This window comes from Heterodontus francisci, chromosome 4, assembly GCF_036365525.1.
Source record: "Heterodontus francisci isolate sHetFra1 chromosome 4, sHetFra1.hap1, whole genome shotgun sequence".
Classification (NCBI taxonomy): domain Eukaryota; kingdom Metazoa; phylum Chordata; class Chondrichthyes; order Heterodontiformes; family Heterodontidae; genus Heterodontus; species Heterodontus francisci.
Genome location: NC_090374.1, coordinates 19,523,343 through 19,546,534, shown reverse-complemented (window position 1 = coordinate 19,546,534; position 23,192 = coordinate 19,523,343). Strand labels below are relative to the sequence as shown.

General features: G+C 45.0%; 1 protein-coding gene across 2 annotated transcripts in view; it reads right to left on the bottom strand.

Annotated features, from left to right (window-relative positions):
* dok7b (docking protein 7b) overlaps window positions 1-23,192 on the bottom strand; it is a 96,417-nt gene that overhangs the window by 21,451 nt on the left and 51,774 nt on the right. For both annotated transcript variants that reach the window (XM_068028768.1, XM_068028770.1), the window contains exon 8: window positions 21,184-21,232. In XM_068028768.1, the coding sequence (XP_067884869.1) occupies window positions 21,184-21,232 (49 nt within the window). The remainder of the gene's footprint in view (window positions 1-21,183; window positions 21,233-23,192) is intronic.

Sequence of the window (23,192 nt, the reverse complement as noted above, 5' to 3'; positions counted from 1 at the left end):
AATGTGTCAGGGAATGGTCCTTTGTCTCCACAAGCACTGTCTGTTAGTATGCAAATGTTTTTCAGCTAAGTGTCTGGCAGCCCTTCTTCCCAGCAACAGTTTAACATCAATGTTCATATGACAGAATTAATATGCCTCATTCTTGGCAGGTGGGGGCCTGCATGACACCTCCGCACCCAGCGGAATGAAATGTGATTTGAGAAAAGCGCATTTCATGAAAAAGGGTCGAGAGAGAAAATATAAGATACAGGAAAAAGCATGCGTCTCTCCCTCTCTCTCATTCACATTCATTCATAAATCCTAAGACTTATTACAGCCTGTCTTTTCTTGGTAACAGTGTTGCTTTAAACTGCCTTTTGGCATCCCAATAAACCTGTGGTTCTTTGGGGAAGTTTTTCTTCACTTTGCCCATTTCCATGACTGCCTCGAGTCTTTGTTCCTGTTGAGGTCTGCAAAAAGGCTGGGGGGGGAATTTAATTAGCCCTAAGTTTGAATTTTTTCCTCAGGAGAGTCAGTAGTGGGCGGGTCTACCCTGAACTCTCTTTCAGTGCTTTGCTGAGTTATCCAAAGGCTTTTGAATTCTGGGGATGGGTGGTTCTCTTTTTCTCTGACTGTGAAGGAGGATTCTTTGTTAAACTTCCCTTTGTTCTCTGGGCCACTCCTGTCTGCAGGTATTTGTGCAGACTCTGCTGCACTCCCCTGCAGCACTTAGACTAGGTGAGCCATCACCCTCATGGTTTCTCTGCCCCCTATAGGTCTTTCTTTGTCACTGCAGGTTCCTGTAAATGCTATTAGCAACTCTGCTGGGGTGTTTCTAGGGTCTGCATTTACATAGGAGGATGTGGGGGTCTAACTTTTCAAATTGTTCGGCGTTGGCTGACTGGATAGTAGGGGTTTTCATCCGGGATTCCTCCCGGACTTCCTTTAACCTGCCCTATTGGTCTTTTTCTCCCCTTCTCTGTCTAACTTTTTGCCAGCCTTGTGCCTGCCTGTCACCTTTTGTTCTCTTCGGGGGTCCCTTACAGTCCAGCAACCCTCTGCTGGAGGGTCCTCCTAACCAGTACAGGACCTACGGGTTTCATTTAGGTTAGGGTTTCCCCTAAATCTGGTACATGTGGCAGCACTTGCAGTACTCCACCACATCTTTGTAGAGTTTTGGCCAGTCAAACTGCTGTCTTATGCGGGCTTTGGTCTTTTGTATACCTTTTGTATATGTACAGCCAGTGTAGTCTCATGGGCCCTGTTAATATTTCTGCCCGGTACCTTTGCGGCACCACTAACTGGTGAACTACTGTCCACTCCTTGCTCTCAGGTCTGTGAGGAGAACTCCATTTCCTCATCAGTACCTCATTCTTTAAATAGCAGCAATCAGGGACTCACTTTCAGACTGGGCAGTCTGTGCTAACTCTCGCAAAACTGGGTCAGCTCACTGAGCCTCAGCTAGGGAAAATTTATTTAATTCATTCCCTGGGTCCACGAACTTTCCAAAGAAAGTCTCGGACAGGCCAAAGCTAGTTCACTCTAGGTGCATCCAGGCATACTCTGCCCTCCAATACCATTCACCACCATTCTGATGTTCATTGCACTCTCTGAGGAAAAGTCATGCCTCTTCCCAGTAAAACGGATTGTGTCCCTGAGAATTACTATGGGCTTGCTTGCCCCACTCAAGGGGTATGGAGTTACTTTCCCTTCAAACACAAAACCCTGATAACCTTCAGGAATCCTATTAACTTTTCCTGCACTAGCAGTAGTAACTTCCTGGGTTGCACTCTTACTGCAGTTAAAGCCACAGCTTGTTCTGATGTGCTTTCCATCAGGGTCACTTCCTCACTGAGCGGATGTGCCCTGATTAACCCTACATGTTTTCCCTTTAGATTCCAGCAGTCATCTCTTAAATGCCCTGCTTTATTACAATGGAAGCACACAGGTCTCCAGGTCTCACTCTTGCTCACAGCACCTTGCGTTTTGGCTAGAGGAGGGCCCCCTGTGTCTCCTTTTCTTTCTCTCCCAGGACTGCTTAGGCTCCTATCACCTTCCCACCTTTTGTCCTTTTCGGATTTGTGGGGGTGACTAGGAAAGGTTCTCCCCTGGAAAACCAACTTATAAATTAAAGCAAACTCATCAGCCAGAACGGCTGCTTGCTGGGCTGTCTGGACCCGCTCCTCTACATGGGTCTTTATGGAGAGTGGGAGAGAGCATTTAAATTCCTCTAACAGAATTACTTCCCTGAGATTCTCACAGCTGAGCTGTACTTTAAGAGCCCTCAGCCACTGGTCAAAAGCCAGCTGCTTACTTCTTTCACACTCCATATAAGTTTGATTAGCTTGCTTCTTGAGGGTTCTAAACTTTTGGCGATAGGCTTCGGGTACTAATTCATATGCCCAAAGATAACACTTTTTGTCAGTTCATAATTTGCTGAACTCTCATCTGGCAACAGGGAATAAACCTCATGGGCTTTTACGGTTAGCTTGCCTTGTAATAAAAGAGGCCAGGTCTCAGTTGGCCATTATAGCTGCCTTGCCAGTTTCTCAAAAGACTCAAAAAAATTCTTCCACATCTTCCTCATTAAATTTTGGGATTAGTTGAGATAGTTTTAACAATTATGTACCCAGCCCTGAATTACGCTGCTCCATATTGGCCATGCTTTCACTGGAGTTACTCTGTCATCCCCTAGTTAACTCAAGCCACTTCAGCTGTCTCTCTTCGCATTCTTTCTGGAATATTCTTTCTGCTTCCCTCTCCTGTCTCTCTTTTTCTTCACGTCCCTTCCGGAAGGCTCTTTCTCTCTCTCTCTCTCTTTCCTCAGTTCCAATTGTATCATTGCTAGCAATACCCTGTCAGAGCTATTTCTAACCCTGTTACTGCTTCTTCAGATTCAAGAGAAAAATGGTTGGCCACTAGTCTTAGGAGTTCAGACTTCCTAGCCTTGCCACGTACAGTGATCCCACACTGCTCAGCCACTTTCCTCAACTCCTCCATAGACAGTGCTTTTAACATCCCAAGTTACTTCACCCTGGCTTGGAGAGCTACTAGCTGCAGTTGCAGACATGTTAGTATTCAAGCACACAGAGCCACAAGAAAACCTGGATTGAAATCTTGCTCCTTTTTTGATTGGGAACAATTTGGCTTCCCACTTCCAATTTCTCTCGTTTGTCTGTGGGTAAAATCCAGGACAGTAGCACCCAAATTTCTGTTACAACCAGGTGAGAAAAGGTCTAGGGATCCCTCTCAGCCTTCACCTGGCCTTACCGTAACAGGATTTAATTTTTAAACACACCGTTTTTTTTAGCTCCCCGTTAGTGAATCCTTGTTCACTAATTTCCAATTCTAAGGCAATGAAACAAGCCAAATGGGTTTTCTTAGGTTTAAAGAAAAAAAGTTGAACTTTATTAAACTTAAACTCTAATTCAGTCAACGCCAGATACGCGACGCACACACGCTAGCATGCATACGTGATACACACATGCAGTTAGAGACAGAAAAGAGCAGAAAAAAATAAAGTGGAAAATTTTGAGGCAATATCTGAAGATAGTTTTGGTTACTGTTCTTCGAGCCCGCTGCAGAGTCCTTGATTGTAGGTAGGTCTTGCTTTTCGTTGGGGCCCAGTATTCTTCATATACCTTGTTGGATGTAGGAGACGTTTCTCTCTTGCAGTTCATGCGTTCTAAGTGGGTCCAGAGGCTTGTGAGAAAGAGATGGGAGTAGACAGGAGAGGTCTTCTCACTCCAGGAGCAAACAGTCTTTCTGAGTTCAAAAACTCTGTGGCTAGTTCAAAAAACCCTGGACCAGCCAGTCATGTGACTAGCTGGTTTAACCAGTCCTAGCTTTTGTGGATTGTATCACCTTAGCAATCTCTGGAAAGCTCTTCCTTACACCTTCAATGTCTGGTGATCAAAATCCATTCTGGGTTGAATGTGTCAGGGAATGGTTCCTGTTTCCACAAGCACCGTCTGTTAGTATGCAAATGTTTTTCAGCTAAGCGTCAGGCAGCCCTTGTAACAGTCCTTTTCTTCCCAACAACAGTGTAAAATCAATGTCTATATGACAAAATTAGAGTCATACAGCACAGAAACAGGCCCTTCGGCCCACCGTGTCGGTGCCGGCCGTCAAGCGCCTAACTATTCTAATCTCATTTTCCAGCACTTGGCCTGTAGCCTTATATGCTATGGTGTTTCAAGTGCTCATCTAAATACTCCTTGAATGTTGTGAGGGTTCCTGCCTCTACCACCTCTTCAGGCAGTGCGTTCCAGATTCCAACCACCCTCTGGGTGAAAATCTTTTTCCTCAAATCCCCTCTAAACCTCCTGCCCCTTACCTTAAATCTATGCCCCCTGGTTATTGATCCCTCTGCTAAGGGAAAAGGTTTCTTCCTATCTAACCTATAAATGCCCCCCATAATTTTGCATACCTCAATCAGATTCCCCCTCAGCCTTTTCTGCTCTAAGGAAAACAACCCTAGCCTTTTCAGTTTCTCTTCACAGCTGAAATACTCCAGCCCAGGCAACATCCTGGTGAATCTCCTCTGCACCCTCTCCAGTGCATTCACATCCTTCCTAGAACTGTACACAGTACTCCAGCTGTGGCCTAACTAGCATTTATACAGCTCCATCATAACCTCCCTGCTCTTATATTCTATGCCTCAGCTAATAAAGGCAAGTATCCCATATGCCTTCCTAACCACCTTATCTAACTGTGCTGCTGCCTTCAGTGAGCTATGGTCAAGTACACCAAGGTCCCTCTGACCCTCTGTACTTCATAGGGTCCTACCATCCATTGTATATTCCTTTACCTTGTTAGTCCTCCCAAAATGCATCACCTCACACTTCTCAGGATTAAATTCCATTTGCCACTGCTCCGCCCACCTTACCAGCCCATCGATATCTCCTTGTAATCTAAGGTTTCCTCCTCACTATTTACGACACCACCAATTTTCATGTCATCTGCGAACTTACTGATCATACCTCCTATATTCACATCTAAATCATTAATGTACACTACAACAGCAAGAGTCCCAGCACCGAACCCTGTGGTACACCACTGGTCACAGGCTTCCACTCGTAAAAACAACCCTCGACCATCACCCTCTGCCTCCGGCCACTGAGCCAATTTTGGATCCAATTTGCCAAATTGCCCTGGATCCCATGGGCTCTTACCTTCTTAACCAATCTCCCATGCGGGACTTTATCAAAAGCCTTACTGAAATCCATGTAGACTACATCAACTGCTTTACCCTCATCTATACATCTAGTCACCGCCTTGAAAAGTTCAATCAAGTTAGCTAAACACGATCTCCCCTGACAAAGCCATGCTGACTATCCCTGATTAATCCCTGCCTCTCCAAGTGGAAATTAATCCTGTCCCTCAGAATTTTTTCCAATAGTTTCCCTACACTGATGTTAGACTCACCGGCCTGTAATTAACTGGTTTATCTCTGCTACCCTTCTTGAATAATGGTACCACATTCGCTGTCCTCCAATCCTCTGGTACCTTTCCTGTGGCCAGAGAGGATTTGAAAATTTGTGTCAGAGCCCCTGCTATCTCCTACCTTGCCTCACATAACAGTCTGGGATACATCTCATTTGAGCCTGGGGATTTATCCACTTTTAAGCCCGCTAAAACCGCTAATACTTCCTCCCTTTCAATGCTAAATTAATATGCCTCATTCTTGACAGGCCTGCATGACAATACATACAATTACATAAAATATACAGCACAGAACAGGCCACTGGGCCCAATCAATACGTAAGCCTTCTCCCATCATTTCTCCTCTAACTATCAGTAAATCCTTCAATTCCCTTTATCCCTCATATACATATCTAATCTCTCCTTAAATGCCTCTGCACTATTCGCCTTTATCTCCCTGTGGTAGCTGGTTCCACATTTTCACCACTCTCTGGTAAAGAAGTTTCTTCTGAATTCCCCATTTGACTTCTTGGTCGCTATCAAATTGCTAGTTTTGCTCTGCCCCACAAGTGGAAACATTCTATTTGTCTCTTTGCTATCAAAAGCTTTCTTAATTTTAAAGACCTCTATTAGGTCACCTGTCAACCTTCTCTTTTCAGGAGAAAAGGGATCCAACCTGCTCATTGTCGCCTGTTAGATCTAACTTCACATTTCTGGCATTATACTTGTAAATCAATTTTTTTTTAACATCATCTCCAGTGCTGCCATATGCTTTTCATATATGGGCGATTAGAACTGTACACAATACACCAAATATGGTTGAACCAAGATTTGATACAAGTTTAGCATAACTTCTCTACTTTTAAATTCCATCCACCTAGAAATATACCCCGCTGCTTGGTTTGTTTTCTTTTTTAAAAGCGCTCATCGCTACTTTCAGTGATTTGTGTATTTGGACTCCAATGCCCCTTTGCCACATTTAGATTCTTATTTTCAAGTAATATTTGACCTCCTTATTTTTCTTTCCAAAATGTAACATCCGTTTTGAGATTCATTTGCTAATTATATGCCCATTCTGCAAGTTTATTATGGGCCCGGATTTTGCAATCAGCAGCAAAGTAATGGGGTTTACCACTAACCTCAAAAGAAAGATGCCCACAAAGATCTAGCATTCCCTGTGATGCAGACTTCCCCTTACCTGATGCAGTTTAAATCAGTCACCAAGACAAGGTGATCTCCAGGCATGCAGCAGCAGAGATGTCAGCAAGCAGGTTAAGCAGTCAATCACATTGAAGTACTCTCACAGTCAGCTAACCAGGAAGTTTAAAGCTCTTTATCCTTCACTTCTAACTTAAATTTTCATTTAGTGAAATAAATGGTTATGCTTGGATTTAGATAGAAGCAAAAATACCAATATAAACAAAGAAAAAAATTTACAACATGTGGAAAGGTTACCTTAATGGAGAAACTTGACACTCCATAAGTATAAAATTAGCTTCCCGGGGCCAGTGAGGGTGTTTAGCAGTAATTATAGAGTCATTACAGCACAGAAGGCCATTCAGCACTTTGAGTCCGTACTGTAGAGCAATCCAGTCATTCCCATTCCCCCGCTCGATCTCCCTAGCCCTTGAAGTTTATTTCCCTCAAGTGCCTATCCAATATCCTTTTGAAATCATTAATCATCTCCGCTTCCACCACACTCATAGGTGGCAAGTTCCAGGTCATCGCCACAATATTGTTCCTCACATCCCCCCCGTATCTCTTGCCCAAAACTTTAAATCTGTGTCTCCTAGTCCTTATACCGTCAGGCAATGGAACAGCTTTTCTTTCTCTACTTTATCTAAACCTGTCATAATCTTGTACACCTCTATCAAATCTCTCCTAATCTCCATTACTCCAAGGAGAACAGCCCCAGCTTTTCCAACCTAACCTTGTAGCTAAATTTCCTCATCCCTGGAACTATTCTGGTAAGTCTGCTCTGCACCCTCTCAAGGACCCTCACATCCTTCCTAAAGTATGGTTCCCTGAACTGGACACAATACTCTAGTTGTGGCCTAACCAGAGATTTATAAAGGTTCAGCATAACTTCCCTCCTCTTGTACTCTAACTCTCTTCATGAAGCTCAAGATTCTATATGTTTGCTAACTACTCTCTCAATTTGTCCTGCCACCTTCAAGGACCTGTGCACATGCACCCCTGGGTTCTTGTGTCCATGCGCACACTTTAGAACTGTGCCACTAAGTATATACTGCCTCTCCTTATCCCTTCTGTCAAAATGCATCATCTCACACTTATCTGCATTAAATTCCATCTGCCACTTCTCTGCCCATCTTGCTAGCCTTATCTGTGCAGGAGATTAGAATCATCCTCACTGTTTGCCACACCTCCAAGTTTGGTGTCATGGGCAAATTTTACTCTGTATTCCAATATCCAATTATTTATATATAATTAAAAAAGCAGTGGTCCCAGCACTGACCCTTGGGGAACACCACTGTCTACCATCCTCCAGTCTGAAAAACAATTTACCACGACTCGTCGTTTTCTGCCCTCAAGCCTTTTTTATCCAATTGGACACTGGCCCTCCTATTCCAAGGGCCTCAATTTTGTTAACCAACAGTTAATCAGTGGTACTTTGTTAAATGCTTTCTTAAAATCCATATAGACAACATCAACAGCATTCCCTTCATCAACCTTCTCTGTTAACTTATCAAAAAATTCAATTAGATTAGTCAAGCACGATCTGTCTTTTTCAAATCCATGCTGGCTCTCCTTAATCAACTTAAACCTCTCCAAGTACCTGCTGATTTTTTTCCTTACCCACCAGTGATGTTAAACTGACCAGCCTGTAGTTACTAGGAATGTTCTTGCACTCTTTTTTGAATAAGAGTGGCACATTTGCCACTTTCCAATCCTCTGATACCTCCCCTGTATCTCAGGAAGATTGGAAGATTATGGCAAGCCCTTCAGTTATCTTCACCCACACTTCCTTTAGCAACCTGGGATGCAAGCCAAACAAACCAGGCGCATGTCCACGCTAAGCACAGCCAGCCTTTCCTGCACATTCTACCTATTAATTTTTACCCCATCCATTATGTCTACCATCTCCACTTCCACCAATATCTCATTAGCATCCTCTTCCTTAGTAAACACCTATACAAAGTACTCATTAAGTATTCTAGCCTTGCCCTGAGACTCTAAGCAGATATCACCTTCTTTGTCCCTAATAGGCCCTACCTCGCCTCTTAATATCCACTTACTATTTACATGCCTGTAGAAGATTTTTAGATTACCTTTTATGTTAACTGGCATTCTATTTTCACATTCTCTTTTTGCCGATCTTATTTTCCTCTTCACTTCCCCTCTCAACTTATTATATTTGGCCTGGTTCTTGCTTGAAGAATTCACCTGACCTGCATCATACACCCTCTTTTTTTGTTTCATCATATTCTCTATTTCCCACGTCATCCAAGGTTTCCTGGCTTTGGTTCCCCTGCTTTTCCCTCTTACCGGAATGTACCAAGTCTGTACTGGAAACATATCCTCTTTAAAAATTACCCAGTATTCAATTACAGTTTTTTCCTATCAATCTTTGGTTCCATTTTAACCTGGCTGGATCCCCTCTCATCCCACTGAAGTTAACCGTCTTCCAATTTAGGTTTTTCCTTGCTCTGCTCCATTTCTAATCTAAACCTTATGATATGATGATCACTCTTATCCAAGTGTTCTCTCACAGACACTTGGTCCACTTGGCCCACCTCATTCCCCAGCACCAGATCCAACAATGTTTCCCTCCTAGTTCAACCTAGTCAAGAAAGTTCTCCTAAACACATTTCAGAAATTCCTCCCTCTCCTTACCCTGTAATTTAACATTATCAATATTGATATTTGGGTAATTAAAGTCCCTCACGATAGTTCTTGTTCATCTGTGATTTCCCTGCAGATTTGCTCCTCTATCTGTCTCTTGCATTTTGGAGGCCTACAGCATGCCCCCAGTTGCGTGATCATACCCTTTTTTGCTTCTCAACTCTAACCAAATGGATTCTGTCCTTGCCCCCTAAAGGGCACCTCTTTCCAACACTATAACGTTTTCAAGTCTTCAGAAGTCTTCAGAAGAAGGAATTTTCCTCCTCACAAGATCAGATGGCAAGTTGTTCAACCTTGCCTGTCTTAGAGCGAAGACCAAAGTACGGAAAGTCCTCATCAGGGAACTCCACTTTGCTGACGATGCTGCATTAACATTCCACACAGAAGAGTGTCGACAGAGACTCATCAACAGGATTGCGGCTGCCTGCAATGAATTTAGCCTATCAGCCTCAAGAAAACAAACATCATGGGACAAGACGTCAGAAATGGTCCACCCATCAATATCAGCGACCACACTCTGGAAGTGGTTCAAGAGTTCACCGACCTAGGCTCAACTATCACCAGTAACCTGTCTCTCGATGCAGAAATCAACAAGCGCACGGGAAAGGCGTCCGCTGGTATGTTCAGACTGGCCAAGAGGGTGTGGGAAAATGGCGCACTGACACAGAACACAAAAGTCCGAGTGTTTCAAGCCTGTGTCCTCAGTACCTTGCTCTATGGCAGTGAGGCCTGGACAACGTATGTCAGCCAAGAGCAACATCTCAATTCATTCCATCTTCGCACCCTCCGGAGAATCCTTGGCATCAGGTGGCAGGACCATATCTCCAACGAAGAAGTCCTCGAGGTGGCCAACATCCCCAGCATATACACCCTACTGAGCCAGCAGTGCTTGAGATGGCTTGGCCATGTGAGCCGCATGGAAGATGGCAGGATCACCAAGGACGCATTGTACAGCGAGCTCGCCACTGGTATCAGACCCACCGGACGTCCATGTCTCCGCTTTAAAGACGTCTGCAAACGCGACATGAAGTCCTGTGACATTGATCACAAGTCGTGGGAGTCAGTTGCCAGTGATCGCCAGAGCTGGCGAACAGCCATAAAGGTGGGGCTAAAGAGTGGCGAATTGAAGCGACTTCGCAGTTGGCAGTAAAAAAGACAGAAGTGCAAGGAGAGAGCCATCTGTGTAACAGCCCCGACAACCAATTTTATCTGCAGCGCCTGTGGAAGAGTCTGTCACTCTAGAATTGGCCTTTATAGCCACTCCAGGCGCTGCTCCACAAACCACTGACCACCTCTAGGCGCTTACCCATTGTCTCTCGAGACAAGGAGGCCAAAGAATGTCTTCCCTAGTCAGTACTGCCACCCCACCTCCCTCTTTCCCTTCCCTATCTTTTCTGAACACTTTGTATCTGTGAATATTAATTATTATTAATTATGAACTTAGTGTACCATTCAAAACACAGTTATTCAACAAGGTGCAACTTTTGCAAGGATTTTTACTGCAAGACTAACGATAAAAGTGGAAGTGGAGGTTCTCGTCAATTCATCGATTTCCTTTTGATTGCAGTTTCGGGGTTTTAGCTCCAGAAGTTGCTGTCAGTTTCAGCGGAGTAAATTTGGCGGACCCTGACAGCAAACTCCGGGCCAATATGCCTTCCTGAAATTTGCTCTGTCCTCTTCCTTGACTATTCCTTCTAATTTCATGTCATCTGCAAATTTAGAAATTATGTTTTTGATTCCAAAGTCTAAATCATTAATATAAATTGTGATCAACAGTGGTCTGTGTAGGAATGCACTTTTCACCTTCTGCAACTGAGTAGTTACCCCTTACCCTGCTCTCTGCTTTCAGTCTTGCACCCAGCTAGCTATCCATTCTGCTACTTGTCCCCTGACTCCTCATGATCTGACCTTATTCATTAGTCTAATATATGGCAACTTATCAAAGCCCTTTTGGAAATCTAGATAAATTGCATTGACTGTATTACCCTTGTCTACTCTCTCTGACACGCTGTTTTTGAAGTGTAGTCACTGTTGTAGGAAATGCAGTGGCCAATTTGCACAAAGCAAACTCCCGTAAACAGCAATGTGATAATGACCGAGTTATCTGTTTAGTATACTGATTGCAGGATAAATATTGGCTAGGACACTGGGGATAATTCCCCTGCTCTTCAACAAAATAGTGTCATGGGAACTTTTATGTCCACCTGAGAAGTAAGACGGGGCCTTGGTTTAACGTCTCCTCTGAAAGATGGCACCTCTGACCTTGTAACACTCCCTCAGTGCTGCACTGGGAGTGTCAGCCTGGATTTTGTGCTCAGGTCTCTGGAATGGGACTGAATCCTACGAACTTCTGACTCAGAACCAGCTAAGCCGTGGCTGACACCTTCCGATGGTTATAAAATTTCTTGGCTGCAGAGAATCCCATCAGATGAGGTGGCTGCTCCATGGTCCACCAACAGGGGGCAATGGGGATCAGCAACCTCTGGCAGGTTCAGAAACTAATCCAGAATTGTGCAATCTCGAGGAGGCAAGCTAACAGCTATATTTGCAATCAGTGAATTTCCTCAGGAGGTTCTCCATCAGGGTTAACTTCAGCAGAAACCATTCCTTCCACTGCAAGGAAATTTCCGGTGAAAATATATCCATCTGACCAAATGCTCACCAGAGCAGACGAACTTGTCCCCTCAACACTCCCACCATTACAGGTAAGAAAACTGGTATTTTATAAAACAAGGTCTGGCATTTTCCACTATAAAATGGGGGTGGACTTAAAGCACTCCTCGCGGAGGCACCTCACCTTTAAGATGGACCTTCATGGCGATAGCAAGAACAAAGAACAGTACAGCACAGGAACAGGCTATTCGGCCCTCCAAGCCTGCGCCGATCTTGATGCCTGCCTAAACTAAAACCTTCTGCATTTCTGGGGACAGTATCCCTCTATTCCTTTCCTATTCATGTATTTGTCAAGATGCCTCTTAAACGTTGCTATCGTACCTGCTTCCACCACCTCCCCTGGCAGCAAGTTCCAGGCACTCACCACCCTCTGTGTAAAGAACTTGCCTCGCACATCCCCTCTAAACTTTGCCCCTCTCACCTTAAACCTATGTCCCCTAGTAACTGACTCTTCCACCCTGGGAAAAAGCTTCTGACTATCCACTCTGTCCATGCCGCTCATAACTTTGTAAACCTCTATTTTGTCACCCCTCCACCTCCGTCGTTCCAGTGAAAACAATCCGAGTGTATCCAACCTCTCCTCATAGCTAATGCCCTCCAGACCAGGCAACATCCTGGTAAACCTCTTCTGTACCCTCTCCAAAGCCTCCATGTCCTTCTGGTAGTGTGGCGACCAGAATTGCACGCAATATTCTAAGTGTGGCCTAACTAAAGTTCTGTACAGCTGCAGCATGACTTGCCAATTTTTATGCTCTATGCCCCGACCGATGAAGGCAAGCATGCCGTATGCCGCCTTGACTACGTTATCCACCTGCGTTGCCACTTTCAGTGACCTGTGGACCTGTACGCCCAGATCTCTCTGCCTGTCAATACTCCTAAGGGTTCTGCCATTTACTGTATACTTCCCACCTGCATTAGATCTTCCAAAATGCATTACCTTACATTTGTCCGGATTAAACTCCATCTGCCATTTCTCCACCCAAGTCTCCAACCGATCTATATCCTGCTGTATCCTCTGACAATCCTCATCACTATCCGCAACTCCACCAACCTTTGTGTCGTCCGCAAACTTACTAATCAGACCAGCTACATTTTCCTCCAGATCATTTATATATACTACAAACAGCAAAGGTCCCAGCACTGATCCCTGCGGAACACCACTAGTCACAGCCCTCCATTCAGAAAAGCACGTTTCCACTGATACCCTCTGTCTTCTATGACAGAGCCAGTTCTGTATCCATCTTGCCAGCTCACCTCTGATCCCGTGTGACTTCACCTTTTGTACCAGTCTGCCATGAGGGACCTTGTCAAAGGCTTTACTGAAATCCATATAGATAACATCCACTGCCCTTCCTTCATCAATCATCTTTGTCACTTACTCAAAAAACTCAATCAAATTAGTGAGACACGACCTCCCCTTCACAAAACCATGCTGCCTCTTGCTAATAAGTCCATTTGTTTCCAAATGGGAGTAAATCCTGTCCCGAAGAATCCTCTCTAATAATTTCCCTACCACTGATGTAAGGCTCACCGGCCTATAATTTCCTGGATTATCCTTGCTACCCTTCTTAAACAAAGGAACAACATTGGCTATTCTCCAGTCCTCTGGGACCTCACCTGTAGCCAATGAGGAAGCAAAGATTTCTGTCAAGGCCCCAGCAATTTCTTCCCTTGCCTCCCTTAGTATTCTGGGGTAGATCCCATCAGGCCCTGGGGACTTATTTACCTTAATGCTTTGCAAGACACCCAACACCTCCTCCTTTTTGATAATGAGATGACTGAGACTATCTGCACTCCCTTCTCTAGGCTCATCATCCACCAAGTCCTTCTGTTTGGTGAATACTGATGCAAAGTACTCATTTAGTACCTCGCCCATTTCCTCTGGCTCCACACATAGATTCCCTTCTCTGTCCTTGAGCGGACCAACCCTTTCCCTCGTTACCCTCTTGCTCTTTATATATGTATAAAAAGCCTTGGGATTATCCTTAATCCTGTTTGTCAATGACCTTTCATGACCCCTTTTAGCCCTCCTGACTCCTTGCTTCAGTTCCTTTCTACTGTCTTTATATTCCTCAAGGGATTCGTCTGTTCCTAGCCTTCCAGCCCTTACGAATGCTTCCTTTTTCTTTTTGAAGAGGCTCACAATATCCCGCGTTATCCAAGGTTCCCAAAACTTGCCAAACTTATCCTTCTACCTCCCAGGAACATGCTGGTCCTGGATTCTAATCAACTGACATTTGAAATACTCCCACATGTCAGATGTTGAATTACCCTCAAACAGCCGCCCCCAATCTAAATTCTTCAGTTCCTGCCTAATATTGTTATAATTAGCCTTCCCCCAATTTAGCACCTTCACCCGAGGACTACTCTTATCCTTATCCACAAGTAACTTAAAACTTATGGAATTTTGGTCACTGTTCTCGAAATGCTCCCCTACTGAAACTTCGACCACCTGGCCGGGCTCATTCCCCAATACCAGGTCCAGAATGGCCCCATCCCTAGTTGGACTATCTACATATTGTTTCAAGAAGCCCTCCTGGATGCTCCTTACAAATTCTGCCCCATCCAAGCCCCTAGCACTAAGTGAGTCCCAGTCAATATAGGGGAAGTTAAAATCACCCACCACTACAACCCTGTTACCTTTACTTCTTTCCAAAATCTGTCTATATATCTGCTCCTCTACCTCCCGCTGGCTGTTGGGAGGCCTGTAGAAAACCCCCAACATCGTGACTGCACCCTTCCTATTCCTGAGCTCCACCCATATTGCCTTGCTGCACAACCCCTCCGAGGTGTCCTCCCACAGTACAGCTGTGATATTCTCCTTAACAAGTAATGCAACTCCCCCACCCCTTTTACATCCCCCTCTATCCCACCTGAAGCTTCTAAATCCTGGAACATTTAGCTGCCAATCCTGTCCTTCCCTCAACCAAGTCTTTGTAATAGCAACAACATCATAGTTCCAAGTACTAATCCAAGCTCTAAGTTCATCTGCCTTACAAGACAAGAAGCTCCTCCAGCTAAGCATCAAAGCCTGCTACTTATATTTAAGGAAAGCATTAACCCATTTAAGATAAGGTCACACAAATAAGCGCTCAGCAGTAATACTCATTTCTAGCTCTCTGAGTTGATATAATAAATCTGCACCCAACACAACTGTTAAAACCTCACCCTCCCATGGCTGATGGATTTTCCCCCCATCAGCACCATCGCCAGCAGTGCCTCCGGGTCCTGTGCACATACTTTTAAGCATAGGCATAACCATCTTGTGTCCAACTGCGGACTGCCCATCGCATTATGGGCAACGTGGGTTCATCCACTGGTGTAACTTCTTCATTTCTATCCACCACCCACCAGTGGGTCAAGTGTCCTGATCTGTTCCACCTCATCTGGAGTGGGGGATTGGTTAGAAGATAGGAGAGGGGGAATAGTGAGAATAGGTAGATACTCAAATTGGCAGGATGTGACACCCCCCTCCCCACCTGCCCCAGGAATCTGTACTGAAGCCTCACTAAGTTAGGTGGCAAGTTTTTATTTATATTCGTTCATGGGATGTGGGCGTGGCTGGCTAGGCCAGCATTATTGCCCATCCCTAATTGCCCTTGAGAAGGTGGTGGTGAGCTGCCTTCTTGAACCACTGCTGTCCAGGTGGGGTAGGTACACCCACAGTGCTGTTAGGAAGGGAGTTCCAGAATTTTGACCCAGCGACCAGTGAAGGATCAGCGATGTAGTTCCAAGTCAGGATGGTGTGTGACTTGGAGGGGAACTTGCAGGTGGTGGTGTTACCATGCATTTGCTGCTCTGTCCTTCTAGGTGGTAGAGGTTGTGGTTTTGGAAGGTGCTGTCGAAGAAGCCATGGTAAGTTACTGCAGTGCATCTTGTAGATGGTACACTCTGCTGCCACTGTGCATCAGTGGTGAAGGGAGTAAATGTGGATGGGGTACCAATCAAGCAGGCTGCTTTGTCTTGGATGCTGTCGAGCTTCTTGAGTGGTATTGGAGTTACACCAATCCAGGCAAGTGAAAAGTATTCTATCACACTCCTGACTTGTGCCTCGTAGATGGCGGACAGGCATTGGGAAGACAGGGGGCGAGATACCCGCCGCAGAATTCCCAGCCTCTGACCTGCTCTTGAGGGCATGGTATTTATGTGGCTACTCCAGTTCAGTTTCTGGTCAATGGTAACCCCAGGATGTTGATAGTGGGGGATTCGGTGATGGTAATGCCATTGAATGTCAAAGCGAGATAGTTAGATTCTCTCTTGTTTGAGGTGGTCATTGCCTGGCACTTGTGTGGTGCGAATGTTACTTGCTGCTTATCAGTCCAAGCCTGGATGTTGTCCAGTCTTGCAGCACATGGACAGGGGCTGCTTTAGTATCTAAGGATTCGGGAATGGTGCTGAACATTGTGCAATCATCAGCAAACATCACCACTTCTGACCTTATGATTGAAGGAAGGTCATTGATGAAGCAGCTGAAGATGGTTGGGCCTAGGACATTACCCTGAGAAACTCCTGCAGTAATGTCCTGGGATTGAGAAGACTGACGTCCAACAACCACAACCATCTTCCTTTCTGCTAGGTATGACTCCAACCAGCGGAGAGTTTTCCCGCTGATTTCCATTGACTCCAGTTTTGCTCGGGCTCCTTGATGCCATACTCGGTCAAATGCTACCTTGATGTCAAGGGCAGTCACTCTCACCTCACCTCGAGTTCAGCCTTTTGTCCATGATTGGACAAAGGCTGTAAAGAGGTCAGGAGCTGAGTGGCCCTGATGGAACCCAGACTGAGGATCACCGAGCAGTTTATTGCTCAGCAGGTGCCGCTTGACAGCACTGTCAACAACACCTACCATCACTTTATTGATGATTGAGAGTAGACTGATGGACGGTAATTGGCCAGTTTGGAATTGTCCTGCTTTTTGTGTACAGGACATACCTGGGCAATTTTCCACATTGCCAGGTAGATGCCAATATTGTAACTGTACTGGAACAGCTTGGCTAGGGGCGCATCAAGTTCTGGAGCACAAGTCTTCAGTACTATTGCCAGAATGTTGTCAGGGCCCATAGCCTTTGCAGTATCCAGTGCCTTCAGCCGTTTCTTGATATCACGTGGAATGAATCAGATTGGCTGAAGACCGGCATCTGTGATGCTGGGGACCTCAGGAAGAGGCTGAGATGGATCATCAACTCGGCACTTCTGGCTGAAGATGGATGCAAATGCATCAGCCTTATCTTTTGCACTGGAGTGCTGGGCTCACCCAACTTTGAAGATGGGGATATTTGTGGAACCTCTTCCTGCTGTTAGTTGTTTAATTGTCCACTACTGTTCACGACTGGATGTGGCAGGACTGCAGAGCTTTGATCTGATCCGTTGGTTATGGGATCGCTTAGCTCTGTCTATCGCATGCTGCTTACGCAGTTTGGCATGCAGATAGTCCTGGGTTGTAGCTTCACCAGGTTGGCACCTCATTTTGAGGTATGCCTGGTGCTGCTCCTGGCATGCCTTCCTGCACTCTTCATTGAACCAGGGTTGGTCCCCTGGCTTGATGGTAATGGTAAAGTTGGGGATATGCCAGGCCATGAGGTTACAGCTTGTGATTGAAAACAATTCTGCGGCTGCTGATGGCCCACAGCGCCTCATGGATGCCCTGTTTTGCATTGCTAGATCTGTTCAAAATCTTTCCTATTTAACACAGTGGTAGTGCCACACAACACAATGGAGGGTATCCTCAATGTGAAGACAGGACTTCGTTTCCACAAGGACTGTACGGTGGTCACTCCTACCAATACTGTCATGAACAGATGCATCTGCGACAGGTAGATGAGGACAAGATCAAATAGGTTTTCCCCTCTTGTTGGTTCCCTCACCACCTGCCATAGACCCAGTCTAGCAGCTATGTCCTTTAGGACTCGGCCAGCTCGGTCAGTAGTGGTGCTACCGAGCCACTTTTGGTGATGGACATTGGTCCCCCACCCTGCATATGTTCTGTGCCCCTGTTACCCTCAGTGCTTCTTCCAATTTATGTTCAACATGAAGGAATACTGACTCATCAGCTGAGGGAGGGCAGTCGGTGGTAATCAGCAGGAGGTTTCCTTGTCCATGTTTGATCTGATGCCATGAGACTTCATGGGGTCCGAAGTCAATGTTGAGAACTCCTAGGGCAACTCCCTCCCAACTGTATACCACCATGCCGCCACCTCTGGTGGGTCTGTCCTGCTGGTGGGTCAGGACATACCCAGGGATGGTGATGGTGGTGTCAGGGACATTGTCTGTAAGGTATGATTCCGTGAGTATGACTATGTCAGGCTGTTGCTTGACTAGTCTGTGGGACAGCTCTCCCAACTTTGGCACAAGCCCCCAGATGTTAGTAAGGAGGACTTTGCAGGATCGACAGGGCTGGGTTTGCCGTTGTCGTTTCCGGTGCCGAGGTTGATGCCGGGTGATCCATCCAGCTTCATTCCTTTTCTTAGACTTCGTAGCACTTTAATACAACTGAGTGACTTGCCAGGCCATTTCAGAGGGCATTTAAGAGTCAACCACATTGCTGTGGGTCTGGAGTTACATGTAGGCCGGACCAAGTAAGGACAGCAGATTTCCTTCCCAAAAGGACATTAGTAAACCAGATGGGTTTTTACAACAATTGACAATGGTTTCATGGTCACTATTAGACTTGCTTTTAATTCCATATTTATTAATTGGATTCAAATTTCACCATCTATTGCGGTGTTATGTCTCCAGAGCATTAGTCTAGGTCTCTGGATTATTAGCCCAATGACATTACCATTACGCTACCGCTCCTTTGTCAGGGAGCAACGCAGCGTCTAGGTGACAGACCAGGGGACCAGCACCCAGGCAGGCCAAGAGGCCCTCCATGTCTGTCTGGCTTCAGCTGCAACCACAGGCCACCTTATAGAGGGGTTCCCATGCACCACATAGCCCATAACACGATGGTTATGCCTACACTTAAAAGTTGTGTACAGGACCCAGAGGCACTGCTAGGTGATGGTACTGAAGCCATTTTATAATGGAAAATTTAAAAAGCTTGAGATAGGGCATCTCACCTGTATTGCAAGCTGCTGTTTCTTCAGTGCTGGAAAACTTCCTATTGGCTCTCCAGCTTCAAATGCCCACCCACAAACAGCAAGCCCACCCTCTGGCCACTAATTGACCAATTTGGGGAACATCACAGTCGGGTGACTGTTTCCTCCACAGTGTGGAGCTCTGACCCTCATTTGCCCAGGATGGCGAGGTTCCGAAGGCAATGAGGAAAGGCTTGCCCAAGGGGTAGTGGAAATCTTACCCCCTAAAAGCTGTTGAGGCTGGGGTCAGTCGAAAATTTGTAAACTGAAACTTATAGATTTTTGTTAGGAAAAGGTATTAAGGGTTAGGATTGCTCTAATTGAATGGCAGGAGAGGCAAAAACAAAAAGACTTCTAAAGCAATTCCCCCGCCTTCCTTTCTTTAAATCACAAGCCACTTTGGTCCCATTGCTCCAGAAGATCAACCAGATGAGATTGATTCTGGTATGAGAGGGCTGTGCTATGAGGAGATTGAGTAGAATGGTCCTATAGTCGCTGGAATTTAGAAGAATGAGAGTGGATCTGATTGAAACATGTTAGATTCTGAGAGGGTTTGACAGGGCAGAAGCTGAGAGGCTGTTTTCCCTTGGCTGGAGCATCTAGAACACAGAGTCATAGTCTCAGAATAAGGGGTCGGCCATTTAAGATTGAGATAAAGGAGAAACTTCTTCACTCAGGAGGTTTTGAACCTTTAGAATTCTCAGTCATTGAGCATACTCAAGACAGAGATCGATAGATTTTTGGCCACTAAAATATGAGGACGGAGGGGGGAATATGGAGTTGAGGTTAAAGATCAGCCACTGTTGTGTTGAATGGTGGAGCATGCTGGAAGGGCCATATGGCTTACTCCTGCCCCTGTTTCTTCCTCTCTGTTCATACAACATCCAATCGATGATTAAGTGAGACCCTGTATCCTGCCTTCTGCTGGCCTTCTGGCCAACTCTCTGAAGTTGCTGATAACTCTCTGTATAAATAAATAGTTCCTCACATCTCTACTAAACCTGCCCTTTCCACCCTAACCCCTATGCCCTCTTATACTGCTGCTTTTCCGTATCCAATAGTACAGTTCCAAATTCACTTCCTCCATTCCATTCCATGCCTCTGCAAGGTTCACTCCGAAGTTTTTTCCGAGTTTTGATTTCCAAACAGTAGCTTGGAGAATTCTCTGATTCATCATACATAGACCATTTAAATCTTGAGTGAAATGTGATTTCCATAGAATCATACCACACAGAAAGGAGATCATTTGGGCCATTCTGCATGTGCTTCCACCACACTTTCAGGCAGTGCATCATAGATCACAACAACTGGCTGTGTAAAAAAAAGTCTCATTTCCCCTCTGGTTCTTTTGCCTATTATCTTAAATTTGTCTCCTCTGGTTACTGACCCTCCTGCCAGTGGGAACAATTTCTCCCAATCCACTCTATCAAAATGCTTCATTCCTCTCAGAGAACTATCACTTACCTATAAATATGTAAATCAAACCCTTGTTTAGTGAGGGTGTAAGAACATTCAAATCTGGCACCAAATATAGTTTGCAACAAGTCTTTGACATGCACAATGTCTCTAAACAGTAGACAAAGAGAAATTAATGCAATTGTCCCGTTACCCCTCTGGGTAGAGACATAACCTCGTTGATCCTTTCACTCTTGTCTCTCTACAAATTGTGAAGGGAAAATCAAACTCTTTATAGGCTCTAGTCATGCATATTGTCCTTGCTGATTCATTGTATCCTGATAAAAGTTATTATGAACAAGACCCCCCGCAAAATGAACTAGTTCCTACAAAACCAGATGGCCAATCTGTTTACCATCTAACATGCACTGGAGCCCCATTGTCCCGTCTCCTTATCTCAAGACTCTCTTGGATATCTCGTTTCACAACGTGGCAACAACAAAAAGAAGTCAACAGGGACAATTCGTACATCCTACACCTCAGTCCTTCCAGCCATCGTACAAATCTACAAGCTACCTACAAGTAAAAATCAAACAAAAATATTAATCATATGATGTTAAACCAAATCCTAATCCTACGTCTATATGTCTTTAGGTTATTTTACAAGGGTAATTGATCATTTCTGCTTAGCCAGTCTGTAGATTCCAACTTTGCCCCAAATCTTACACTGCAGCAAACACCAGCAATACTGATGTAAGTTTACCATTCTTACCTGGAACAGCAGGGATAGACAAGGCTCCTGATTGCAAGGCTGTTGTTCCCTGTACAGTGACAACAACAAAAAAGAATCACATGTTAATAAACAGCATCTAGCCAATCATGATAAAGGGAGATGAATTTGCCTGTATGCTATTCAAAGCAAAACTCGTACTATGTGTTTTGTCAGAGGGCAAACAATCTTTATGGGCGGCACAGTGGCGCAGTGGTTAGCACCGCAGCCTCACAGCTCCAGTGACCCGGGTTCAATTCTGGGTAGTGCCTGTGTGGAGTTTGCAAGTTCTCCCTGTGTCTGTGTGGGTTTTCGCCGGGTGCTCCGGTTTCCTCCCACCACCAAAGACTTGCAGATTGATAGGTAAATTGGCCATTATAAATTGCCCCCAGTATAGGTAGGTGATAGGGGACTATAGAGACAGGTGGAGATATGGTAGGAATATGGGATTAGTGTAGGATTAGTATAAATGGGTGGTTGATGGTCGGCACAGACTCGGTGGGCCGAAGGGCCTGTTTCAGTGCTGTATCTCTAAATAAAAAAATAAATAAAATCTTCTCCCTCAGTATTGTAACAAAATTATTCAGATTCCAAAAACTGAGTGGGATAATCTGGAGCAAGTGTTTAGAAACTGGTGGTGAAATACATTATCTAAAGGAACAGTTAACATGGTGCTACACAGTTAAGTATTGGGTTCATGCGGCTAGTGTGTATGGTATTGGACCAACACAGCAATTTCCTTTTACCCATCATCCCTGTGATCACTGACCTACATTAGTTCCAGGTCCAATAACATCTTGATTTTAAAAAAGTCCATCCTCATGTTCAACTCCCTCGATGGCCTCGTCCCTCCCTATTTCTGTAACCTCCTCTGCCCGATAACACTCCAAGATCTCTGCTCACCTCCAAGTCTGGCCTCTTGCGTATCTCCAGTTTTCATCGCTCCGCCGTGGGTGGCCATGCCTTCAGCTGCTGAGGCCCTAAACTCTGGAATTCCCTCCACAAACCTTGCTGTCCCTCTCTCCCCACTTTGAGACATCTCTTAAACCCTATCTTTTTGATCAAGCTTTTGGTTGCCTGCCTTATGGGGCTCAGAGTCTGGTTCTGTTAGATTACGTTCCTGTGAATCACTTTGGGTCATTTCACTCAGTTAAAGGTGCTATACTAATGAAAATTGTTATTGTTGCTGGACTGGCAACCCAAAGATTGTTAATTCAAATCCTGCCATGTAAATAATGAAATTCAGATCAATAAATCTGGTAACTTGTGGGCTGCCAAAATGACTATGAAGCTGCTGGATTGCTGTCACCCTATATCCTTGACTTTGTGTGTTAACAGTGGCTTGGTCGTAGCATTCTCACCTCTGGGCCAGAAGGCTCTTCGTTTCAAGTTCCACTCCAGAGACTTGAGTACATAATCTTAGTTGACAGTACTGAGGGAGTGCTGCTTTTAGATAAGACATTAAACCCCATCTGCCCTCTCAGGTGGATGTAAAAAGATCCCATGGCACTATTTTTGAAGAGGAACAGGGGAGTTACCTCCAGTGTCCGGGCCGATATTTATCCCTCAATCAACATCACAAAAAAAACAGATTATCTGCTAATTAACACGTTACAACTTGTGGGATCTTGCTGTGCGTAAATTAGCAGCCACATTTCCCACATTACAACAGTGACTACACATCAAAAATATTTAACTGGCTTTAAAGTGCTTCGGGACATCATGAGGCTGGGACAGGTGCTGTGTAAATTCCTTCTTTTCCTGAAAAGGCTTACATTTATATAGCACCTTTCACAACCTCCGGACATCGCAAAACACTTTGCAGCCGCTGAAGCACTTTTTGAAGTGTCGTCACTGTTGTAACGTGGGAAATACAACAGCCAATTTGCACACAGCAAGCTCCCACAAACAGCCATGTGATAATGACCAGATCATCTATTTTTATCATGTTGATTGAGGAATAAACATCAGCCAGGACACTGGGGATGACTCCCCTGCTCATCTTCAAAATT